At 39.0% G+C, this 23210-nt stretch overlaps 1 protein-coding gene across 2 annotated transcripts in view; it reads left to right on the plus strand.

Moving 5' to 3' along the window:
• PREP (prolyl endopeptidase) overlaps window positions 1-23210 on the plus strand; it is a gene marked incomplete at its 5' end in the record, with an annotated part of 111778 nt that overhangs the window by 26360 nt on the left and 62208 nt on the right. For both annotated transcript variants that reach the window (XM_082306441.1, XM_082306442.1), the window contains one exon: window positions 3789-3894. In XM_082306441.1, the coding sequence (XP_082162567.1) occupies window positions 3789-3894 (106 nt within the window). The remainder of the gene's footprint in view (window positions 1-3788; window positions 3895-23210) is intronic.

The following is a 23210-nucleotide window of genomic DNA, read 5'->3' on the forward strand; positions in this document are numbered from 1 at the left end:
GCACAAGTCTTATGAGGAGCGGCTGAGGGAGCTGGGGTTGTTTAGTTTGGAGAAGAGGCGGCTGAGGGGAGACCTTATTGCTCTCTACAACTACCTGAAAGGAGGTTGTAGCGAGGTGGGGGTCAGTCTCTTCTCTCAAGTAACAAGTGATAGGACGAGAGGAAACGGCCTCAGGCTGCACCAGGGGGAGTTTAGGTTGGATATTAGGACAAACTTCTTCACTGAAAGGATAGTCAGGCATTGGAAGAGGCTGCCCAGGGAAGTGGTTGAGTGTCCATCCCTGGAGGTATTTAAAAGACAGGTAGATGTGGTGTTCGAGGACATGGTTTAGTGTTGGACTTGGTAGTGCTAGGTTAACGGTTGGACTCAATGATCTTAAGGGTCTTTTCCAACCTTAACGATTCTATGATTCTATGATTTTTAGCATGCTGCAGCAACAGTGTCTTGTCCTGCTTCTGCCAAATTCCTTTGGGTTATAGAACTCACTGATGTAAGAGTAGCTTTAGTGATAGAGACAGACCTAATTGGCATCCCACCAGCAATATGCTTTGGGAATTCCTACTTCAAATTAAACATAAACTGCTGTCAACTCTTCAGTAGTCCAGCTGGGAATGTGGAAGGAAAAACTCATTAGATGTACTCAGATGTGCTGTCATCAGAGGTTCTGAATTGCCCTTGCAACAACATCAGAAATTTGCAAATAAGTTTTCTTTCTTGGGTAAAGCACACAGTTTTCTGTTAGCCGTTAGCTGACGGCATCAAAGAACAAATTTGTGTGGGTTTCAGTCTACAACTGAAAGAATTTTATGTGTCATACTCTTGAATTTAACTGAAATTTGTGTTTATATATACCACTTGCAATTATTTAATGTTTTTTATGGTTGGTGAGGAAGAGAAGGAAACTTGGTGCTTTTACAAGAATGAACAGTTGTTTAAGCAGCATCTTGCAGTCACTAGTTTAATTAAAATTGATGCCTGCAGTTAATGTTTGTGTAAAAACACTGAAGATGCTTCTTTCAAAAAAGATCATCTAATCTTGGTTTCCATTTCTGGATATGCTGCCATCTTGGAAGGAGGAGGCAAAATGTCTCAATTTTGCAGACTGCCCCATTAAAGCTATCTTAGCTGTTTCATATAATGTTTTTTTTTCAGTCCAGTAGGAATCCTAGGTGTTCTTTTCTATTTGCCTTGTGAGCTTTCAGCTGTATGGACTTTTTTTAGAGGTATAATTGGTTGTTGACAAAATGCTTGTAAAAAATATAACTTGAAAGCACTCGTTTGGGGTTTTTTTTGGTTTTTGGTTTTTTGAGGAGTGTTTGGTTGTTGGGGTTTTTTTGTCAGCTTTCATATACTGAGATTTGGCTCTGTATTCTACTTAGTTCCATTCTTGTGTCTTCAAAACCATGGCTCTGTTTGAATAGCAGTATAGTTAAGTGCTAATTCTTCTGAGATTTATTTTGCATAGCTAATTCTACAGGTAATTTGCACAACTAATGTTATGAATATTAACGAAACTAAATCTAAGAAGTAATTACAATAGATGAATAAGATTTTTTTTAAAATGTGTTTAGGGCCCAATGGAGAGTTTCCAGAACTCAGATTCACATTTTGTGACTAGAGGTTTAAATTTCCATTAGGTATTGTCATATAAGAATGTAGACAGGAAACAGCCTTCTGTATCGGCTGTTAATATAACATCTAAATCTGGTAATTTTGGAATACGCTCAAAACAGCTCAGTCAGGAGAGGGAAACTTTAAGTTGATGACTTCCTGTTACTTCCTGCCTTTCCTGGATGGACTCGCACTTTCAAAAGCTTTGCCAGGAAGCAGAGTATGTTTGCAAAGCCAGAGCAGAAAGAAGGATTCATTGATGACTTTATGTACCAGTAGACACCATTTTGGAAATTTTATCCTGTGTGTACATGCACGTGCAAAGGCAAACCACGAAGCTTCATCAGAAAATTAATAATGTGGTTATAGCTTATAATGTTCATTTAACAGCAGCGTTAGATTTTTGTGTGTGTAAACCTAATAAAAATGGCAAAAATTAAAACTCTGTAAGCGTCATTTAGTTTGCCGCAATAAGCAGAGGTACCCTTAAAATTATCAGCTTTGATGGTTTCTAAGACATTTCATACTGCTTTGTGACAGAAAACACACCTTATTAATTCCATCACTTGAGAACTTGAGGGAAAATCTGGTGTGAATTAAGTGACTGTCATTCAGACAGACTAAGCTGCCAGGCTTTTTCCACCTCTGAGATGGACTTTTAGCAGCTACCTTTGGAAGCTCGTTGGAATAAGGCAGCCAGAAATCCAAAGCTAACATCTGCCAGTTGGGTATTTTTTTCTGTTATATGTTGTACTGTGAATAACAGTACTAAGTAGGTGAGTATTCAGCTTTTTCTTTTAAAAAATAGATTGACAGAGCAGCTATGCAGAGCAAGCGTGTTTGCCATATGCCAAGTGTCAACTTGATGGTTTTCACTGTCCTGCCAAGGTGTGCTTGCATCAGCAAAATGATCTTACAGGGCTTAATTCACCAAGAGTATGAATCTAGCATCGTTTGATGAACCTGGGTTTCGGCATATCTGGGATATTCACAGGCTCAAACACTGACCGTGTTGGAATTGCTAGAGAGAGGAAGCATGGTGAGGACACCTCCTCGTGTACAGGAGGCAGCAGTCAGTTTATGTAGACCTGTAAAATGCTCTGAGGGCCCATTTTCAGAAGTCAGTGACAAACTCTTTTCTATAGGTTCAGTTTAGCTGACAGGTTATACAGTAAAAAATGAAGTGCTTACACAGGGATCAAAATAAAGACTTGCCTGAGATAAATACCTCTTTCACTTAAGTATTAGCAGTTTCAGCAGCACAGTTTTTCCTTTGTTTGATGAGCAAGTCCAGTCCTGGTAGATCTCTGCACCTCTTAAAATACCTGGATTAATATGTATATCCCAAATTACTGATTTTCAATGAGATACATGTCGCTGGTCCTTCTTGTGTCACTGCCGGGCTCCATTTATTTCCATGGGATTTGGGGGAGGGGAGGTAAACTTCATTTTGCGCAGGATTGATACCTTGATGAAGGAGTTTGGAAGTTCAAGCTCGGAAGTTTTGACCTCATCCTCCCAAGAAACTCTTTAAGTTTTTTTTTTTTTGGGCAAAAGCTACTGGTTGCTCCATTGTATCTTTACAAAGACAGCTAAGTTAGCAAATCCTCTTGCACAGTTTAACATTGGATTTGAATGCTGACATTATAAAAAACACTGCACAATAGCTGTGAGAGAGGAGTGAGAATATGTGAGAGAAACAACCCTGCAGAGACCAAGGTCAGTGAAGGAGGAGGGAGAGGAGGTGCTCTGGGTGCCAAAGCAGAGATTCCCCTGCAGCCCATGGAGAAGACCACGGTGAAGCAGGTTGTCCTCCTGTAGCCCGTGGAGGCCCATGGTGGAGCAGATATCTACCCTGACTCATTTAGACGCCTTTTTAGCTGGAATACTTTTAATAATCATAAACTTTCTTTTTTTAATTCACAGTGGGAATAAACAGATAATGATGTTTGGTCTGATCTCCTGAAATGTCAGCAGACTATACTTATGTTATTTATTGATGTAAGCGATGAGTGTGGGTTCTTGGTGAGTTCTCATATTCCATACATGTCTGTTCACTCAACTAACTGTAGCATCAATTTATTTTTTGCTAGGGGTTTAGGGAGTAATTTTTCAAGTTGTTTTTTTTTTTTTTCCAGAGGATGAATTGCCTTTGATTTTTCTGTAACTTCTTACAGGTATCGGATGATGGTCGATATGTCTTGCTGTCTGTCCGAGAAGGGTGTGATCCAGTGAACAGACTGTGGTACTGTGATCTACAAACAGAATCTCAGGGTATATCAGGTATGTGTTTTCTTCGTTTGTAAGTTTTGTTTCATTTTAAGACAATGTAAGACTTGAAATACTTTTTATGTTTAAATATATATATTTGAATATGTGTATTGCTTAACCTTCTCTCTTTTTTCTAATGCAGAGATTATGAGAAAATAGGCACTGCTACTGCTAGCATTCCATTTTCTGCTATGTAACAGTAGATGCAGAAAACTCCATTCTTAGCTGTAGTTTGTTTAAAAGGTCACAAGGAAAAATTGCAATAATATAAGCAGCCTTACCAGTGTATTTCTTTCTACACCACTAGTACTTTTCCATGTTTAATTTTTTTTACGTTTTAAAAATTCATGTGCCTCCCTTCAAGCATTGATGTCCTTTTTTTTAAAAAAAGTGCCTGGTTTATAGGTAACATTTTTTCTCCATATAGTACTAGGAAACAAACAAAAATCCTCTAATATTTTAGCAATATAACTTTGCTTTGTAGCGTCATTATTATTACAGTAGAAGTATCTACTCATTTCAAATACATGTTCATGAACTGCTCCTTCCTTGCCTTCTAGTTGGATTAGCCTTTGGCTTTTTTGTATTTGGCTTTTTATCCTCAATGGTATGGGCTGAAAATATGGTACTTTGATCCATATGGTTGGCATAATTAGTTGTTTGACTCATTGGTGGTTTTGTATTTCCAGAGTATTGGGTTATTAAAATCTCTTCCTCAATCTGTGCTTTATGTAGAACACAACTTAGCTCTTTTTGATTCTTTGCGGCTTCTGTCTTCCAAAACTTCAGAAACAAAATAAATACTGCAGTAGCTCCTTTTTAAATATTGGATCTCAAGAAACTTGTTCTCTTGCCCATGAACAGAATATTCAAGGCTTATGAGTGTGATTAGAACTGATAGCAGCTCGGCAACACAGGGCGTATAGTTTTGTTTCTCCCTGCCTTTATTATACTAGCTGGTTGTGTGGTCTTCCCTTAGTTCATCAACAAGTCTTAGTACAATATTTTGAATTTTGGTGAGTTAAGTGTTAGTGATGATTATTAACAGTTTTATACTCCTTTCTGGGGGCTTATTAATTTTGTTTTGTGGGCACGTTACTCTCTCCTTTTATGAAGGATAGTTCTTAATTACTTCTAAACTTGTCTTGGACAACTGAGTAGTTGTTTAATGTCCTCTTAAATGTAAAAAGCAAAATTACTACAGATGCTTTCCAGGCAACTTTATTAGAAACATAAAACTATGTAGATAAAACTGTTTACTACAGTGAAGCAGTCGTAAATGATAAATTGCATTGTCATTCAAGTTTACACTTTTCAGCTAGAGACAGAATACATAAAAAGCATAGCTCTCCTCCCATATTCACCCTCCCATTTATAGATACACTGGACAATCTTGAAGAGAATACTAGCATGGAGCCTTGAAAGACCATTGATGAGATAATGAAGCTTCTATTTTATACTACCTGGTATAAGGTAAACCTATGGTTTAAGCTTTTCCAGGCTTGGAAATGCTTCTTTAAAAAAGTTTTTTCTCTGAAGCAGTCTTTGATTTGCCTTCTTTTTGTTTGTTGATGGGTGGAAGTTGTTCCATCCCTCCAAATTCTCCCTTTTTGCATATAAAAGGAAAGATCTAGCTGTAACCATTTGCTTGCGCAAGTTCTCTATTTTATAAACTTAGGAATTCTCCATATCTGTCTCATTAAGTTACCAAATGCATTTTCAGTAGAAAGACTCTTATCTTTATGCCTGTCTTTCTACCTCCATGTTAGTAAGCACAGACCTAACAGTAAACATCTGGGATTTTTCCTAGAATTGATCTTCCATTCAAATGCAAACACCCTGAACCACTGGTCCTTCAGCTTTTGGTGGCCAGAGGCAATAAAGTTGAGCAAACAGTAATATATCTAAGCTTAATTCTTGTCTCTATCAATCTAGACCACAGGAGGTGTAATTTCAGTTCAGTTTGTAATTTTCTGGGACAGCGAGTGTAGAAGAGGTTGTTTATGAAGTTAGGATAAAAGGATGCCAAATTTCATTATATAAGCTGTTTTAGACAAGTAAATAAGCAGCTCTAGAATAATGGAGTTTAATGGCAAGTCTTGACTTAAGACTTGGGTTTAACTGCCAGTTTGTGCAGACTGCTTAGTAATATCTCAAGGTATGTTTGGATGGGTTAAGATTAAGCAATGATGAGAGAATTCTTAACAAAACCATGAGATACAAAAATACTGGCACTTGTTATGCTGTCTGTAGAATGCAGTGTTCAGTACAAGGGTCTATGTAAGTAGCAAACTTGTTATGAAGTGTTAAGATAATCAAGTGTCTTAGAAAAATATCTGTACTCGTACAACGTATTATATTATCCTTATTACATTATCCTTCTATCTTTTAGAACAGACTTTATTAATGAGTAGAAATCTTACCTTTGGTGACATCTAAGATGTCAAGACATACTTCTTGCCATTTTCCTCCTTCAGAACTATTGAATGTTTAATCTGAGCCTTTTTATGTGACTTGTTTACAATGATCTGTTTGTTCAAAAATCCATTCTAGTGTTCAGAATACCTCATCTTCGTTCTGAAAAAAAATAAAAAGGAAAGAAAAGTAAGATAGCTAGTGTTTTTCCAGTGTTGGAAATGGTACTTGATATAGATAAATAATTAGATTTTCAAACACATTTTTCTTCACTACTTGCTCTATTAATCCAGATTATCCAAGAATAAACTAGTTATTTAGAAAATTTTATGCTTTATATCTTTAAAGTCTCAGCCTTCTTTAGACTTATTCAGAGGCCATCAAACACAAAAGGCAATGAGACCTTTTTGAAAGGTAACAGGCAGTAATATTTTACATGGCATCCATTACATATACCATGTATTTCTTTGTGAGGAAGTAAAAGCAACTGCTAAGCAAAAGGTAATGGATGAGATTCTAATTTTTACGAAGCTTGTGGCAAAACCCTAATTATAGAATGACACACTTCAACAGATTGTTGTTAAAGCTGCTCTGTAGCATATATTGTTTATAAAATAACGTTTCAATCATGTAATTGAGAATTTCTCTTTTTTAAAATACTTTATGTCCCAAGGTAAACATACCACTGCATAGTCTGACATGCTACATGTAAAACCATGAGTTAAGGAATTTTCTGTTACTTAGAATTGCACAAAAATGCAAAGAACTTATTCTCATCTATGACTTACTACCTGAAAAACCTGTTTCAAAATGTCACGTTAACAAACTTAGGGGCACCTTTCTTGATTTTGGTTCCTAGCAGTGCGTTCTTTTCCTTTGACAGGAGGTAATCACATTTCTTAGTTGCTTAAAGAGTTTTCTTTGAAAAGAACATGTTCTCATAGTCAAGAAATATAACCACTGAAGAGTGAATGCCTTTTCCTTCCAATGTAGTGAGGGCCTTGTGGAGTTAACTGTAGTTCTGCTACTGTTTCTTAGAGATGATGGCTGCAATGATAAAGGCTGCTTATTTGGCCCACTTGCGAACACATGGCTATGAAGAAGTCATAAAGTTCAGTGTTGCAACCTCAGTACTGACTGCCAAAATGCCAGGTGGTTCTCTGTAGGAGAGCTGCAGGGATGTCTGTGAAATGCAGTTCATTATGGTTATAAATCAATACTTTATTCCCAAGATAGATAAGCTTATCTTTTTACTGGGAGATAAATATCCATATTTCATGATTTAAGAAAAGTAACGTGGGATAATATGATTTTTAAAAAATTAGCACAATTACTGCTTTACACCTGTGTATATTTTTGGTGGTTCAGATGCAAAGAAAATGAGTTTTGAAACCTAAATGCTGTTATTAATGCTTTCTGCTTCTGAAAAAGCAGAAATAATTTCTTGGGGGATGGGAGGTGGGAAAGTGTCTGACATGTTAGGAACTAAAAGTCAAAAACTAGAAAAAGAAGAAAAAGTCTCCTTTATCTGTAGGTTAGATGTACATTTGTAGAGCAAGGGGTGAAAATGGCAGGGTATATTGAATGACTGAGTGTGTGTTACCTAAAGAGCCTTCTCTTTTTTTATAACTGTGGCAAAGTTTGCATTAGAAGATTCTGCATGATGTCTGTATCAGTGGGAAGGATGTCGGGACAAGATAACAACATATAACGAAAAAGGTGCATCAGGCTTAATAACTAAAAAGTTGCATCAGACCTCGATCCAGTCTGATCTACTGTGGTGGTTTATTGGTGTTTATTTCTTATCTAAGATGTGTTAGATCTTTTAATTATTGAATCTTTTTGTAGTGTTGGTAGTAACTTCTATGTTAGTTTCCTTCAGACTAATATTATTGACACCACAAAGGGCCAGCTTCTTGCCTGTTTGTTTATTATGGTGCGAGGTATGTTTCACAGCTTTTAAGTTGACTTATTTAGTGTCACACTCCAGCATTTAACTGTTACTGTACTGATGATGGTCTTAATTTCTAGACAGAGTTAATGTGGCAGTAATAGTTTTTTGTTTGTTTGTTAGTGTGTTAACTTTGGTTGTCTTAGGCCTCAGTCCTCAAGATTAAAACTTGCTTTAGAGGTGCTGAATAACTACTCCAGAGAGTTCACAATCAAGGATCTGCTGAAGCCTTAAATGAGTCAATACGAATGTGATAAACTGTAATTTCTTGAAAACAATCCAGCCTTACCCAAAAAGAAGCACTAAGTTGCTCTATTCAGTGAAGACTGCACAAAGAAATTTCTCTTAGCAAAAACACATCTGTCATGAACACCATTACCTGAATGAAATGAGAAATTTTTTTCCTTCTTCTAAGCCTGAATGATTATTAATTCTGTAGGATAATGAGTATCTTAAATTGATTTTATCCAGATTGAGTTTGGTTAGTTAAGAGGTGTCTTCATTTCATAGTGTGTACAGTGGTAGAATTTATTAACATTTGTTATTTCATACTTTATCTAATAGTCTGGTTCATTAGGGGCAGAGGGGCCTTGCAGAGAGATCTGGACAAATTAGAGAGCTGGGCAATCACCAAGCGTATGAAGTTTAACAAGGGCAAGTGCCAGATTTTGCACCTGGGACATGGCAACCCTGGATGTACATACAGACTAGGGAACAAGAGGCTGGGGAGCAGCCCTGCGGAGAGAGATCTGGGGATTCTGGTCGACGGCAAGTTGAACATGAGCCAACAGTGTGCCCTGGCAGCCAGGAGGACCAACCATGTCCTGGGGTGCATCAAGCACTGCATTGCTAGCCGGTCGAGGCAGGCAATTGTCGCGCTCTACTCTGCACTGGTGCGGCCTCACCTTGAGTACTGTGTGCAGTTTCGAGTGCCACAGTATAAAAGGATACAAAGCTACTAGAGAGTGTCCAGAGGAGACCCACAAAGATGGGGAAAGATTTAGAGGGGAAGCCATATGAGGAGCGGATGAAGTCACTTGGTCTGTTCAGCCTGGAGAAGAGGAGACCGAGGAGAGACCTCATCGCAGTCTACAGCTTCCTCACAAGGGAAGGAGGAAGGCCAGGTGCTGATCCCTTCTCCCTAACGACCAATGATAGGACCCGAGGGCACGGCAGGAAGATATGCCAGGGGAGGTTTAGGTTGGACATTAGGAAAAGGTTCTTCACCCAAAGGGTGGTGGAGCACTGGAACAGGCTCCCCCGGGAAGTAGTCACGGCGCCAAGCCTAAAAATATTCAAGAAGCGTTTGGACAACGCCCTCAGACATATGGTGTGAATTTTAGGGTTGTCCTATGCAGGGACAGGAGTTGGACTCGATGATCCTTGTGGGTCCCTTCCAACTCAAGACATTCTATGATTCTATGATTAAAACAGTGACAAAACAGTAATTATAGTCTCCTCCAAAGTTGGACCCAAATGATCTGCCTTTTCAGTATTTAGTGTGTTTTGAAAGTTCGTAATTATAATTTGATCTTGTCCAATCCCAATGGGTCTTCATTCTTATTTTACAGAAAATGAAAATAGAAGCTGAAAAACACCTCATGTTAGAGAGCAGTGAGAGAACAGAAGAAATTATATTTGGCCTCTTCAAAGAATAGTGTGGTACATTTTCATAGTGTGCCTCTTAGTCAGTAGTGATGCCCGAAACTGACAAAAATACAATTGGGTTCCAATTATCCTAATAACACTTCTAAATGCAATTAATAAACAGGTTATCTGGATAAAGTCTTACAAACAAGCAGCATAATTAATTATTGCTATCCTCACAGGTTAAAAAATGAAGGGAGGGCAGCTAAAAGGCAGCTCCCATCTTACATCAGTGTATAATTTATACCTTTTATATTGTATTTCCTGAAAAGGCAAAAATGAGTCTGAGATACTTGGCACCCCTCTGCGAAGGTCCCAGTCAACATACCCCCTACTACCTTTTGCTGTTGCTGAAACAGAGACCTAGCACAGAATTTGCAACTGATGTGGCCATAGTTTGTATTTATGTTCTTCTCAGTACCACCCTCCTGCTAGAAGTCACGAGCCCTTCAGATCTTCTGGCTGATGGAAGCATGTGTTCAGGCTTCGCACTGCTTCATCGTAGGGATGGGGTACACTGCCTCTGTAACTCAGAGGCTATGTCTATACAGTAGCAGGTTAGGCGCAGCCTGTACTCTGACACTGAAGCCAGGAGGTACATGCCAGCTCACCTCCGTGTGTCAAAGCTCTCTTCCTCCAAGACATCATAACTATGTCCAAGTTGCCTGTTGGGAACGATTTTGGTAAATACTGTCCCCCAAACTGTGACCACATACTGTCTGCTAATTGGCACAGACTAAAAATGTGACCGGGGGTGTGCTAGCTGTTAAATAGTCCGGAAGTCACGGAGCAGTGCTTCAGGCCTGTGCCCCACCTCTCTTTTATATACTTATTTATATATATAACCAGGTTGATTTCACACAGCAGCCTGTTTTGTGTCAATTCTTCTACAGCCGGGGATGTGAATTACCTGGCATCGAGTATACACTTGTCATGACATGTTTCCAGCTGAACTATTCAAAAGCTGAGGAGATGGCAATGTTGGGTGATGGACAGAAGTGAGGCAAGGAAGCAATACAGTTGCAGTTTGCCTGAATTAAAGTTATGTTCCTTTAAGAAGCAGTGGTTACAAAGCAGGAATGGTAGAAATGTATTAGTATGATGGTAATGACTATAATAATTTCTATCAAAAAGTGGTCTAAAGGAAAGAGAGAGATAAACTTAAAAGATGGTGTCCATCTTTCCTTCTTTCGCTATGTGCATGTCGTATATCTTTGACCAAGCACTAATTTGTGAGGTACAGAATTGTTTAGGTTGGAAGGGGCCTCTTGAGATCATTTAGTCCACCTCCTTTGCTCAGTCAGGGTCAGCTAGAACAAGTTGCCAGGACCATGTCTGATTCGGTTTTGAGTATCTCTACAGATATTCTCCACAACCTCTCTGAGCAACCTGGTGCCAGTGTTTGACCACCCTGCATTAAAAAGTGTTTTCTTGTGTTCAGATTGAATTTCCTATTTTTTTTGTGCCCATTGCCTCTTGTCCTGTCAGTGTGCACTTCTGAGAAGAGTCTGGCTCCCTCTTCTTTATTCTCTCCCATCAGGTATTTACACACATTGATAAGATCCCCCCTGAGCCTCCTCTTGTCCAGACTGAAAAGTTGGAGCTTCCTTATCTCTTCTCATATATGCTTCAGTCCCTTAATCATCTTTGTGGCCCTATGCTGGGCGTGCTCCAGTAAGTCCACATCTTTCTTGTACTGGGGAGACTGGAACTGGATACAGCACTCAAGATGCAGCCTCATCAGTGCTGAGTAGAGAGGAGGAATCACCTCCCTTGACCTGCTGGTAACATTCTTCTTAGTGTATCCTAGATGCGGGACTTCGTTTTTCCTCTTGTTGAACTGCATAAGATTCCTTTCAGCCCGATTCACCAGCCTGTCCTGGTCACTCTGAATGGCACCACAACAATCTGGTTTATCAGCTGCTCCCCCCAGTTTTCTGTCATCTGTAAACTTGCTGAGAGTGCATACTTTCCCAGCATCCACGTCATTAATGAAGATCTTAGAGCATTGGCCCCAGTATCAACTGCTGGGGTACACCGTTAGTGACTTACCTCCAGCCAAACTTCATCCAAGGCTGCCTGCAACTTCCACATGCACAACCAGTTCTTCCTTGTTTGTAAGTGTCAGGTCAAGCAGAGCATCTTTCTTTCTTTGCCTTCTTGCGCATCTTGGGAAGTTATCATCAAGGCACTCAAGAATTCTCCTAGATTGCTTGAGTCCTGATGCATTTTCCTTCCAGCAGGTATCACAGTGGTTAAAATTTCCACTATAAGGAGTAGGGCCTGTGAACATGAGGCTTCTTCCAGTTGTCTGAAGAAGGCATCATCTACTTACTCTTCGCGATCAGGTCTATAATGTATAAGCGCTACAGTAGTACCCGTGTTGGTCTGCCTCCTAATCTTGACCCGTAAGCTCTTGACTGGCTCCTGACCCATCCCAAGGCAGAGCTCCATGAATTCCGGCTGCTCTTTCACTTTATGTGAAAGGGCAGCCCCCCTCCTCACCTTTCCAGCCTGTCCTTCCTAAAAAGCCTTGATCCATTGCAGCGCTCCAGTCCTGTGGGCTATCCCACCATATCTCTGTTATCCCAGTGAGGTCATAGCCCAGAAACTGCATGCAGGCTTCGAACTCCTCCTGTTTGTTCCTCATGTTGTGTGCATCAGTGTAGAAGCGGTTCAGGCAGCCACCCCAGCATGCTGATTCCCAGTACGGGTTTGAGAGCTTTCTCCATGAGGCTGTTCTGCAGGCACTTCCTTCTTTACATGCCTACGCTTGGAGAGATTCCGCTTCAGCTCTGTTCTGTCGATTGCTGTGTCCCTTCTGTTCCTGTCACCCAGGCCCTTGGCTTGCCTACCCCATCCGCAGCTTCCTTACTTGTTAGTTGAAGAATCCCTTTCTCCTCTGTCGTTTCTAGTTTAAAGCTCTGCTTACTAGGTGGGTCAGCCTGCAGGGATACTTTTGCCCTGGTTAGTCAGGTGGATAACAACACAGCAGTAGCACAGGATGAGGTAAACTAGAATAGCTGCTGAATCATTAGTTTCTCTAATGGATCTGTATGGGTGGATGTCTTCTGTTCCTTACTTGCAGCCTGTTTTCTATGGAAATAAGAGATGCTTAATCCCACTTTGCTTTTTGAATCATTGGCTTCCAAATTCAAACAATTGTGATGGAGGGGTAGGAGTCCCGATGGTGCAACCCTCACAGGAATGCATGGGAGGTCAAGTGGCCAGGGAGAGGTGAGAACCTGTTAAGTAAGGGCTACGGCATAAGCTTGATCTTGGTATACCTTGAAGATTCACTCAGATGAGAAATATTATGGATGCCTGAGGTGTGGAGAAGGCTTCAGAAGAAATTTTTGCCTTATTAGACTTAAGATACTTTTGGTCATGGTTCTCTCCCCTGTGGATTATCCAAGACATGAAAGTCAATGGAAATTTGTCCTTCAGTTGTGACATTCATAACAGCTCTCTTCTCTGAATTCTCTGATGAATAATAAGACGACACCCTGCTTATGCTGAATCTTAAAGTAAATTGAGTTAAAATGTCAACCAACTTTATACACATCTGTACACCAGGCTCCATTAGTTCCTGTGCTCAGAGACTTAAGTGCCTCTTCATTGCATACAAGATTCTGATTATGCTTTGTAGTCTTTTAAGAGGACTTAAGAGGCACCCGTCCTGTGCATTTGTTTGCTCAGATTGTTACCGTGTTCAGCAGGGCTTTGTCATCACAGGGGATTGTGGTGACCTGAGATGGCACAGTTTCAGAACCAATCCGTGGATTAGAAGGAGCAGTAATAAACACAGCTAGGTTTCTAGAGAGCTCCTTAAACAACCTGTTTCCTATTCTGACTTTTCCTAGAGGTGACAACTGTAAGTCATAGATCAATCCATAGTCTGTTAGACAGCTGTGTTCTCAGAGTTGAAATAAAGTCTAACCGCTATAACTGGGAAAATGCACCGGAATATCAAAGCAAAGAAATATTAGCTGAGGTGGTGGTGTATGATTTAAAGGACATATAGGGTGAACAAATAGAGTAGTTCTGTCTGGTTTTAAATTTGTATGCCTGTTTAGTTGAATGGGCTATTAACTGAGATGTAGGTTGGGTATGTAATAAAAAGGCTGAGTTACTCTAAGCCACATGTTCATTAAGCTCGTCCAACAGCTAGTTGCATCATTGACTGCTGTGAGATCCAAAGTATGGATGAGATGGTTAATGAATTTTCTTACGTTATGCTGTACTGCAGGAATTTGGTCACTGCCAATTTCTGTGTTGGAGGTAAAGTGGGAATCACTTCCAGACCCTAGACATGTTAGAGGAGATGATGGACTGAATTTACCTGTTCAGACCACTAACTGAGGCGCCTGCGTTCCTGTGCTCCTCCTGTAGCTATTATGCGCAAGAGTCTGTGTGAAATGAGAGTCTTCAGGATGATTCAGTCCATGTGGAATACAAGTAGCCCTCTGAACAGGGCTGGACCTCTGCTCATTGTAAAGGGTGCCCATGGCTGTTAGCTCACCTGTTCCTAAAATTAAAGGGAGGAAAAGAAAAGGGAAAGACCACAAAACTGCAAGCCACTTTCAGAAATTAAAACAGGAACATTCCTCTCATGGCATTTGAAAAAAAGTACAGAGCTGAGGTGAGAAAGAAAATTATCTGATCAAGACAGAGGTGTTCATGAAAGAAGATCTCAAAAAAGAGAACTAGTTGCAAGATTATTTGACTATTAGTTATTTCAGAAATTGTACTAGCTGGGAATGAGGGAAATTGAAAAATGAGAGAAAATGTTAGGATATGATAGGTAGCCTAGGATCTAGCAGATAACACATCTGATATAGATGCTTCTTGTATGTTTCAAGGACAGAGTGCTTTGATGGTGAAACTCCAATTTTGTGACCTTAAAGAAGAGGTGAAATAACATTAGATTAGAAAGAGGAGAGGCTTTGATTATTTCAGTCAAAATGCCTTTACATCCTGGAGATGCTTGCTGAGGAAAGACATGTACAAATAGTCTGAATTTGCAGCTGAAAGCTGACAAGATGATGACCATTGTTGTTATGTTTTGTTTGTTGTTTTTGTTTTTGTTTTTGTTTTTTTACACCATACTACAGTGATATTCAATAAACTGGTTACTGGATTGTTGAAGATGATTGACCAGAGAAAGCTTCCATCAAATATGCCAGAGACAGGACTATGATTTCGTAATGAGGAAAGAAAAAATGAGAGAGCTGGTAATTAAGGGAAAGGACCTAATATATGGAATGCACCTCAAAATTGAAGGGGCACGACTGGTTTTCTGGTATTATAAATGGTCCTGTAGTAATTCTGTACTTAGGTTGTTTTCCCTTCCCCTTCTCCCACCCCCCTTCTTCTGTAATAGACCCCTGCCGCTCCTGTTCCCTATGACACTTCCAGTGTTTGGACCTGTCCTTTAAAATCTGACAGAGGCAAAATTCTCTGGTTATAGTAGTCTCCTTTATCCTGTTAAATTTCTCTGAGGTGCATCAGAACTTAAATACTGTTTGAGCAGCGGGGAAAGAAGAATAAGTGCATGTGCATGTACTTAAGGACTAAAGTTATACTACCACTGTAGAAGCTCACACGCTTAATGTACTGAATATGTTGCTCTACAGTAGCATCCTGGCTGTAGCAGCAAGGATGAATAGGCAGATCTGACTTGTCTAGATGGGGCAAAACAAAAGGTTTAACTACAAAGGGATCAGGGTAATAAACTATTCCTATCCCAGACATTTTATAGGCATGTTATATGTTGCTAGCTCTTCTCATACGGAATAGTAATGTTCTGGTTTCTGGGTTGAGGCCCTTGTATTAAGTGAAAGACATTTGTGTTTCCATGAAATGATGCATAGTTTGGATCCCTCTGATGGTGTGCTGTACAGCTTATTTAGAAATAGTAATTGTTTTTATAATTTTTCTCATTTTAAGGAGGCCTTAAGAAAAAAAATTGAAAAATTCCATGCAATCTGGCAATATTACACTGGATATACTTAGAGGCTGGGAGGTGGCAGATTTCATATGAGCATATACAACTTTGTCTTCTCTGTCATGTATAGAGATTATGATATAGTTTTTTCATTATTATATTTATCTTTGGGCATTTGCTTGTTTTAGCTGAACTAGTCTAATTCAGCACACAGATGAGCATATATGGGGAATATTTCAAGTCTGGTATCAACTAATTTCCCATATTTCTGAATTTCTTTATATTGTAAAGTCGTAGTTTAGAAAGCTACATTGCAGTTTTTCATTGCAGTAGAGTAAATACGCCGTACTTAGGGAAGGTTGTCAGAATTAAGGTTGGCTAGTTCATTTGTGGGATTTGTTTCTAATTTAGTGTATATTAGAAATGTAGTACAATTTTTTTGAAAATCTTTTTACCTATATGTTAAGAGACCTGCTTGCTCAGAGTAAAGTTTTATTTTGTTTGTCTGAAAAACAAACAACACAGTATCTGGTTGAATTATTTTGCTTAAATTTACAGGATAGAGTGAAAAAGCAGGGTGGGGAGGAGGGGATCCATCTTGGGAAAAGAAAGAAGAAACAGGGATGCAAAATGAAACAGTATGTTTCATGTGTGGAAATGAAACACTTATATCTGCCTGACAGATCTCAGAAGACAACTGTGAATTCAGGGATGAGTCAGCTACTGTGGGAATTATTGAGCAACACAATATAGCCCATATATAGCTTACAGGAGTTCAGATATGTCTTCCCCCAGCAGAAGGAAGGAATGCATAGTCTTCGCTTTTTACTCTTATTTACATGTAGCATGTTTTTACAGCAAGAAAAAAGTTTCCTTTTTCATTTCAAATTAAATTCATTAGTTTCTGGCTGTTTTGAAAAGATTAATGCAACAGGATAAGCATATCCAATTGAAAAAACAAAGCTGTAAAACCTTTCCTGCCTCCTTAAATTGTGAACTTTTTCCATATTTATGCTCAATTACATGCCTGTCCTGTTTTTACTGGATAGGGAAGATCCAGATTGTCCCGCAAGAATCAGCAAGAACTGGAACAGAATGAAATAAAAAGTTCAGCCTTTTTGCTATCAATCTATAAGTAGTAGGAACAATGCCTTACTTTCCAAAGCAGAAGAATAATACTGTAGCTGTTCCTCTGTCTCTCATCCTGTCGCCGAAATCGGGAATAATCCCAGATGGTGTTGGGGGTTTTTTTGCGTCTCCTTTAATCTTTTCTTTACTCCACTGGTCTTGTTTTCTGACTAAGAGTCTGGCAGGCAGTGATGCTAAATCAAAATGCCTTGCTGTTTTGAGGTGCCTGACTTAGGTTTTAGCTCACTTATCTTTAGTTATCTTTGTTGTTTTAAATAATTTCCATTTTTTCACAGAATGTGATGCTTCTATTTGCAAGAATGGAAGTCCTCTTCAGTCATCTTGCTAGTAAAGGAGGATTACTGTACTGGGCCTTACAAATATGGAACATAATGTATATTTCCATGTTTTGGCCCATATTGGATAGATCTGTAACATGATCTGGACGTGACAACACTGAAATATTTCAATATTTATCTTTCAGATTCTTTGCTACCCTATGGAACCTGCAGAGCTACGTTTCCATTCTATACAATTCAGGCAGAGACAGGGACCACAGAAAACGATGCGTGATAACCTGCCTACTGAGCTACTGAAATTAGGAAATAGGCAGTGTTGAGGTGAGAGGGACAAGATTCAGACTACATGGGATGTAAGCACTCCATGTTCAATAGGTAGCTACCTCTCTGAGGTATCACAAAATATGCAAGGAGGTGGTGTTTTTCCTGTAATGGCATAGCATGGAGAACACATACTATGTCTTTGCTTTGACTGTGGATGTTGTCTCTTGGGATGAGAGTCTGTATTTGCTCCATACTTTGCCTTCAGCTGAGCTTCTTAGCTTAGATATTATATATATTTTAATCAAATCAGAATCTAAAAAGTGACATTTTACATACTTGGGGAAAACATGCTCCTTGTGGAAATCATCTGCTGGGACTTCTGTCGCTTCTGTGCATTTCAGTACAGTATTCTAGGTGTCAACCAATCCAAAGTAAATTGCTTTGATGCAGAGGGAACATCTGGCTTAACTTTCTCACAAGTTATCTTTTTATGAAATGTAGTTTGCCCAGTATTTGCCACTTCATTATTGCTTTAGTAATCTTGAGTTAACGCATTTCATTAACTTCCTGCACAGCATGACTTGTGGCTTCTCTTTGCATGTATTCCCTTTAAATTATAAGTGAGGAGGTAATGACATCATTGTCATTAAAGACTCTCTGCAAGCATATTTTCTTAGTTCTGCTGTACTGAGGGCAGTTGTATCTTGCACATGCGTTGATTCTTGATGTCCTTCAGTGGCTGTGGACCAGTGGAAGCTAACTTGCCCTGTGTTGGGCAGGAAATGGTCTTGACTCAGAGTGGAGATCACATCTAATAAATGGGAGTAGACTATTTCTAAATGTTTAAGAAAATTAAAGGATTTTATTTGCTTCGTTCTACACTTGAAGCTTTAAGTGTGTCAAATAGCCCTTCCCCCTTTACTATATGTGATTACTCATGATATTTTGTCAACAGCCATAGGTTAATTGAATTTGCAGTGCAATCTTCTGTAATAATCCTTGTCAGTTTGTTTTCCCTGGAAGATAATCTACACAGCAGTGTTTCTGTTGCTTTCCACGAACATTACAGGGAGCATCTGAGCATCTTTTCTGCTTCCCAGGTTAGCTAAAATGTTCTTCATGCTTCCCTTCCTCCCTTCACAATCTTTATACTGTATACAGACTGAGTCATTTTTCCTCTTCAAATATTCAGGTTGTTTGCTAGGTTTTTAAGTGGGCCACTGTGAGCTATTTGTGCCAAGAACACTCCTTTTTAGAATAGAAAATCACTGTGGTAAGTAACTTATGACAAATACATAGCTATTTTTTATGGGAATTTTAAATTAGTCTGAAAAGATAGGAGGTTTGGGGGATATTGTTTCCCCTGCTCCTGTACTACCACATGTATCTTGTGAATCCCACCAGATTAACCTAGTTTGCGGCTTAGTTTTTACCACAAAACTCTTAACGTTAGAAATGACCAGGTTTACCAATTGGAATTTTATGTTTACAACTAACTTAACCAAATACCCTTTAAAAAAAGAAAAGCTTTTTTTTATCTTATATTAAAGTGTTTTGCAAATACTTCATTCTTCAAGAGTAGATACCTGTGGTCATAATTCACAATATTGTGGCAAGACAATATTGGGAGAAGACACCACTGGGAGAAGACAGCTGGGCTGTTCTTTAATCTTTTGGGGGAACTCCCTTGCTGTACTCTGCTTCAAGCAGCTGTGGATATGGGGACTTCTACCTTCATGCTTGCCTCTTTGGTTGCTTATGGGGTGGGGTTTAGAAAGATTAGGGAAAATTAAAATGATGGGATTCTTATTGGTATTTCACCACTCTTTGTCAGTCACTGAACGAACTAATACAGTTTAATTTTGCTTTATGAAATTTCGGTAGCAGAGGTGTAACAGCTGCACATGGTGTCAGGAACGACAGCATTATGGATTCATGTCCAGAAGGTTACCCCTCCTTCAAGGCTCCAGATTTCCCTACTTGTCTTGGCCAAACTGCAAGTAGGATTTTCAAGCCTTGACTCTTACAATGTTTGTTGTAAAAACATTTAAAAATGATCTAATGCTAAGTATTTCTTTAAAAAACAAACACACATTTTCCCAGTGGCTGAGCACTGTAAGGCACAATTTTTTAGTAGCTATTTTATCAAGCTGGTCTTCCAGAATACAGACAGCACTCAAGTTTGCTTGTATGTTGAACCAGTCAAACAAGAAAACCTCTCTCATTAATCACTTTGCTTAACTGTTACTCTTGGTATACCTGAAAATGCCTCATATTAGCCAAACAGCTGGATAGACAGTAATCAAGCAATTATATGTTAGGAAACCTTGTTGTATATCTTACAAAAAAAAAAAATGCCAAACCCCAGACCAAACAAAAAAACAGCAGTGCTTTTTCTGTAGCATGTCTTTTACTGTTTCTGTGCCTGGTAGTAATTTTGGTTTTCCCTTTTCTCGAGAAATGAGATTGTTTCTTCTTGATTAGATTGTCAGCCTTGACTATTTATTCTTTTGAACGTGTGGTTTGGTGCAGGGAAGAGGGGATTTAGCACAAATCTGTAGGTGTGCAGCAAGAAATAAATGAAAGCTCTTTAATCAGCCTTGGCTATGAACTTAAACCAACATGACATGGCAGATTGGTCTTGTTGAAGTTGTTCTTAATATTGACCTTTTTCTTTATTTTGTATTATGGTAGCAGCTAGGAAGCCTAATAAAAAAATCAGGATCCTCTTGTGAGCACCATAGTACTGATTTATGAGTCACTGACTCAGAGTTCCGGGCAGAGCCCCACTTTCCTCTTCCTGTAGGAGCTGAAGCATGAGAACAGAGGGGCAAAAGGAGAGAGATATAAGGCAGCATGGGGAGCAGAAGAGGTAGCTCTCGTTATACCTCAGGGCACATAAAAACTGTGAAAGGCTGCTGTGACCTCTGGGATGCAGAAAGTTGAGAGGGATGGGTAGTTGGAAAGCATAGCCTGGGTTGTTGGATTGGAAGAGATTGCACTAGCTGGAAGCTAAACACAGGTTTGTAGAAGTTGGAGGTACAAGGAGTTTGGGGAGAGAGGACAATGGTAGGGGCTGTTATGCTTGGGTACTGGGCTGCTTGGAGATTGGCAGTGGGAGGTCGTGGGAGGACAGGTGTACAGGAAGAGGAGCTGGTGTAAAATATTTGAGAACCACTGGCTTGGAAAAATGCAATAAAAATTGAGCAAAACCTGAAGTTCACATCTTGCTGGTTGCTTAGTCATTGTCAGCTGGAACTGCTTTGTGCTAGACTGTCAGAGACAGGTTGCAAGAAGAAATTTAAGTGCGCAGTTATCAACTATAAGAGTTTTTATTTTGTTCCTTTGTTTAGAAGGTTGTTTTTTTTTTTTTTCCACACTGAAGAAAACATGTATGTGGCTTGAGGGCAAGTAGAAAGACAAAGGTGATGTTTGTCCACTTCCTGTCAAAAATAGGGTTCTCTGGCCTTTTGTATTTTAGTTTAGTCTTGCAATTTATAAGGCTCTCTTAAAAAAAAGGGCAATGAACAGTGCTATATACAGTGACATCAAAGGGATGAGTCAGTATGTGCTGCATAGCCTGAAAAAGTAGATCAAAACTTTTGTAATGAAAATGAGCAAGAGAAAAAGGATAATAAGGAGACAGTAGGCATCAGCTAGAAAGTGGAATGTGGTGGAAGAGTACTCTTTTTTTTTTTTAAAGACTTTTCTGTAATTGAAGTAACTTTAAAAGAAACCAAAACTTTCAAAAATGAATATTCAAACAAGACCATTATATCCTAGTTCCATAACAAACAGGGAGAAAAAAATCAGTTGAGTCTTGGAAAATATGTGGAAGCCTCAACAATAGAGCGTTTACTTTAAGAAAACAGTTTTGTATCCCTTAAATGGTAATTCCAAAGAGTTTTGTTTTCAATGTTGGGTTTGTTTGTTTTTTTTTTGTTTTTTTTTTTTTTTTTTCAATTGGAGGCAAATCATTAGCAATAAAATTAAATAGCTTGCTATTACTTTGAGCCAGGAGATCTTCATGCTGCTACTGTCTGACTGGACATTACATTTATAAATAGTATTCACAATGAAGTTATTTTTTTAGATTATGTATTTGTGCTTTTCTTTGTGTATATTAGAGGAAGAGTGGCGTGAGAGAGAGAGAGATCACCTTTGGTTCCTGTTTTTCTGTTGATGTGTTCTGCTGCATGAGGAAATAAGCTATAACTCTCTCAAAACCAAGCATATATATTCTCTTCTTCTGTCTTTTGAGTGATCATCCAAACAGAAGTAAAATAGAAGCCTTGAAACTGATGGAGAAATCTCTGCTCATAAAAGTGCTTGATTTCTTTCTTCTGGGCTAATCTTTGATTGATCTTGACATGTCTGAACTTTTTAACTCAAAGGAATAAATATTGCCTCCTTCCATTTATTTATTTTTTAAATTGCAAATACATTAACTCTCCATGATCATTGAGTAGCCATCATCCATCATCTGCAGGATGAGTCGTACTGAGAGCCCTCTCAGTACAAACACAACAAAGTTGCATTCCTTTCAGGGACATCTTAGTATCTACTCTCCAGTGTTCCCGCCCTCAGACATTCGCAAGTGAACTCAGGTCCCAAGAGATTAAGAGATCTTACTTTCAAAGAGAGTCCAAATTGTTTAAAAATATCTCTTGCCTTTGGAGACCAGAGTGAGACACTTAATTAAATACTTGTGGCTGCAAAGAAGAAAGAGGCAAAAAAACCCTGGGTTCTTTTGTGTAGCTGCCTTGCTCAGAGCAAGAGCTTGAGGGGAAGCTGAGTATTGCATGATTGAAAAAGAAATTAGATTCTGATGTGGAAGTAGGTGTCTGAGTGAAGGGCTGTGCTCTGCCATTCATTTCCCAGGATATGTTAGAAATATATCACTGGGGCCCTGAAACAGTCTCTTCCAATTTGAAGCACACTGTGTACCATGAGATTCTGTCTTCTATTGAACATAAAAACTATTGTGGATTAGTACTGTGACAAACTCTGGAGTAGATGCCCAGTTTTCAAAATCTCCTCTTGTAGAGGATACTTGAAATTTGGAAGCCTTTGAGTGTATGGATTTTCAGAGTCTGAGGAGTCTCTTAAATAAAAGTCTGATGGATCTGACTTGCTTTAGTGAGCCAGTATTCAACAATGAAAATGTGCTTCTGTGTGAAAACTCAGATACTTTTTATATGGTGACTGCACCCTCAACCATGCAACCTTGTGCAATTAAGCTGATGACTGGTACAAGTAGCAGTGGTGAAAATTAAAAGATCAACCTTCATCTGCCTGTCAACATAATTGTTAGTTTTGCAGGTCATAAATTTCTGTCAGTCAGCATATTCACCGCTACCACCTTATTTGTTTGGTTTTGTTAGTGTTCTGGGACACCAGAAAAGGATGATGACTATATTAACTGTCATCCTAAATATCTTGTGGTTCTTGTCCTCATAGGTCTCTTCTCTGGAGACAGATGATGTGACATTAGTAGGGATAAAACTTTTCATGTTATTTTAAAAAAGAAATTCAACTTTCTTTGGTATCCACAATAACAAGTGTAGAAATTCTGAGGTAAAAAGTTTTTGACATTAGAAACATCAGAAACAGCACTGTGTTTTCCCTTAAAAACACTTTTTTTTGTGTCCAACTGTGTGGTATGTTACTGAATTAG

The sequence above is a fragment of the Platalea leucorodia genome (genome assembly GCF_965183815.1).
Source record: "Platalea leucorodia genome assembly, chromosome: 3".
Taxonomy (NCBI): Eukaryota; Metazoa; Chordata; class Aves; order Pelecaniformes; family Threskiornithidae; genus Platalea; species Platalea leucorodia.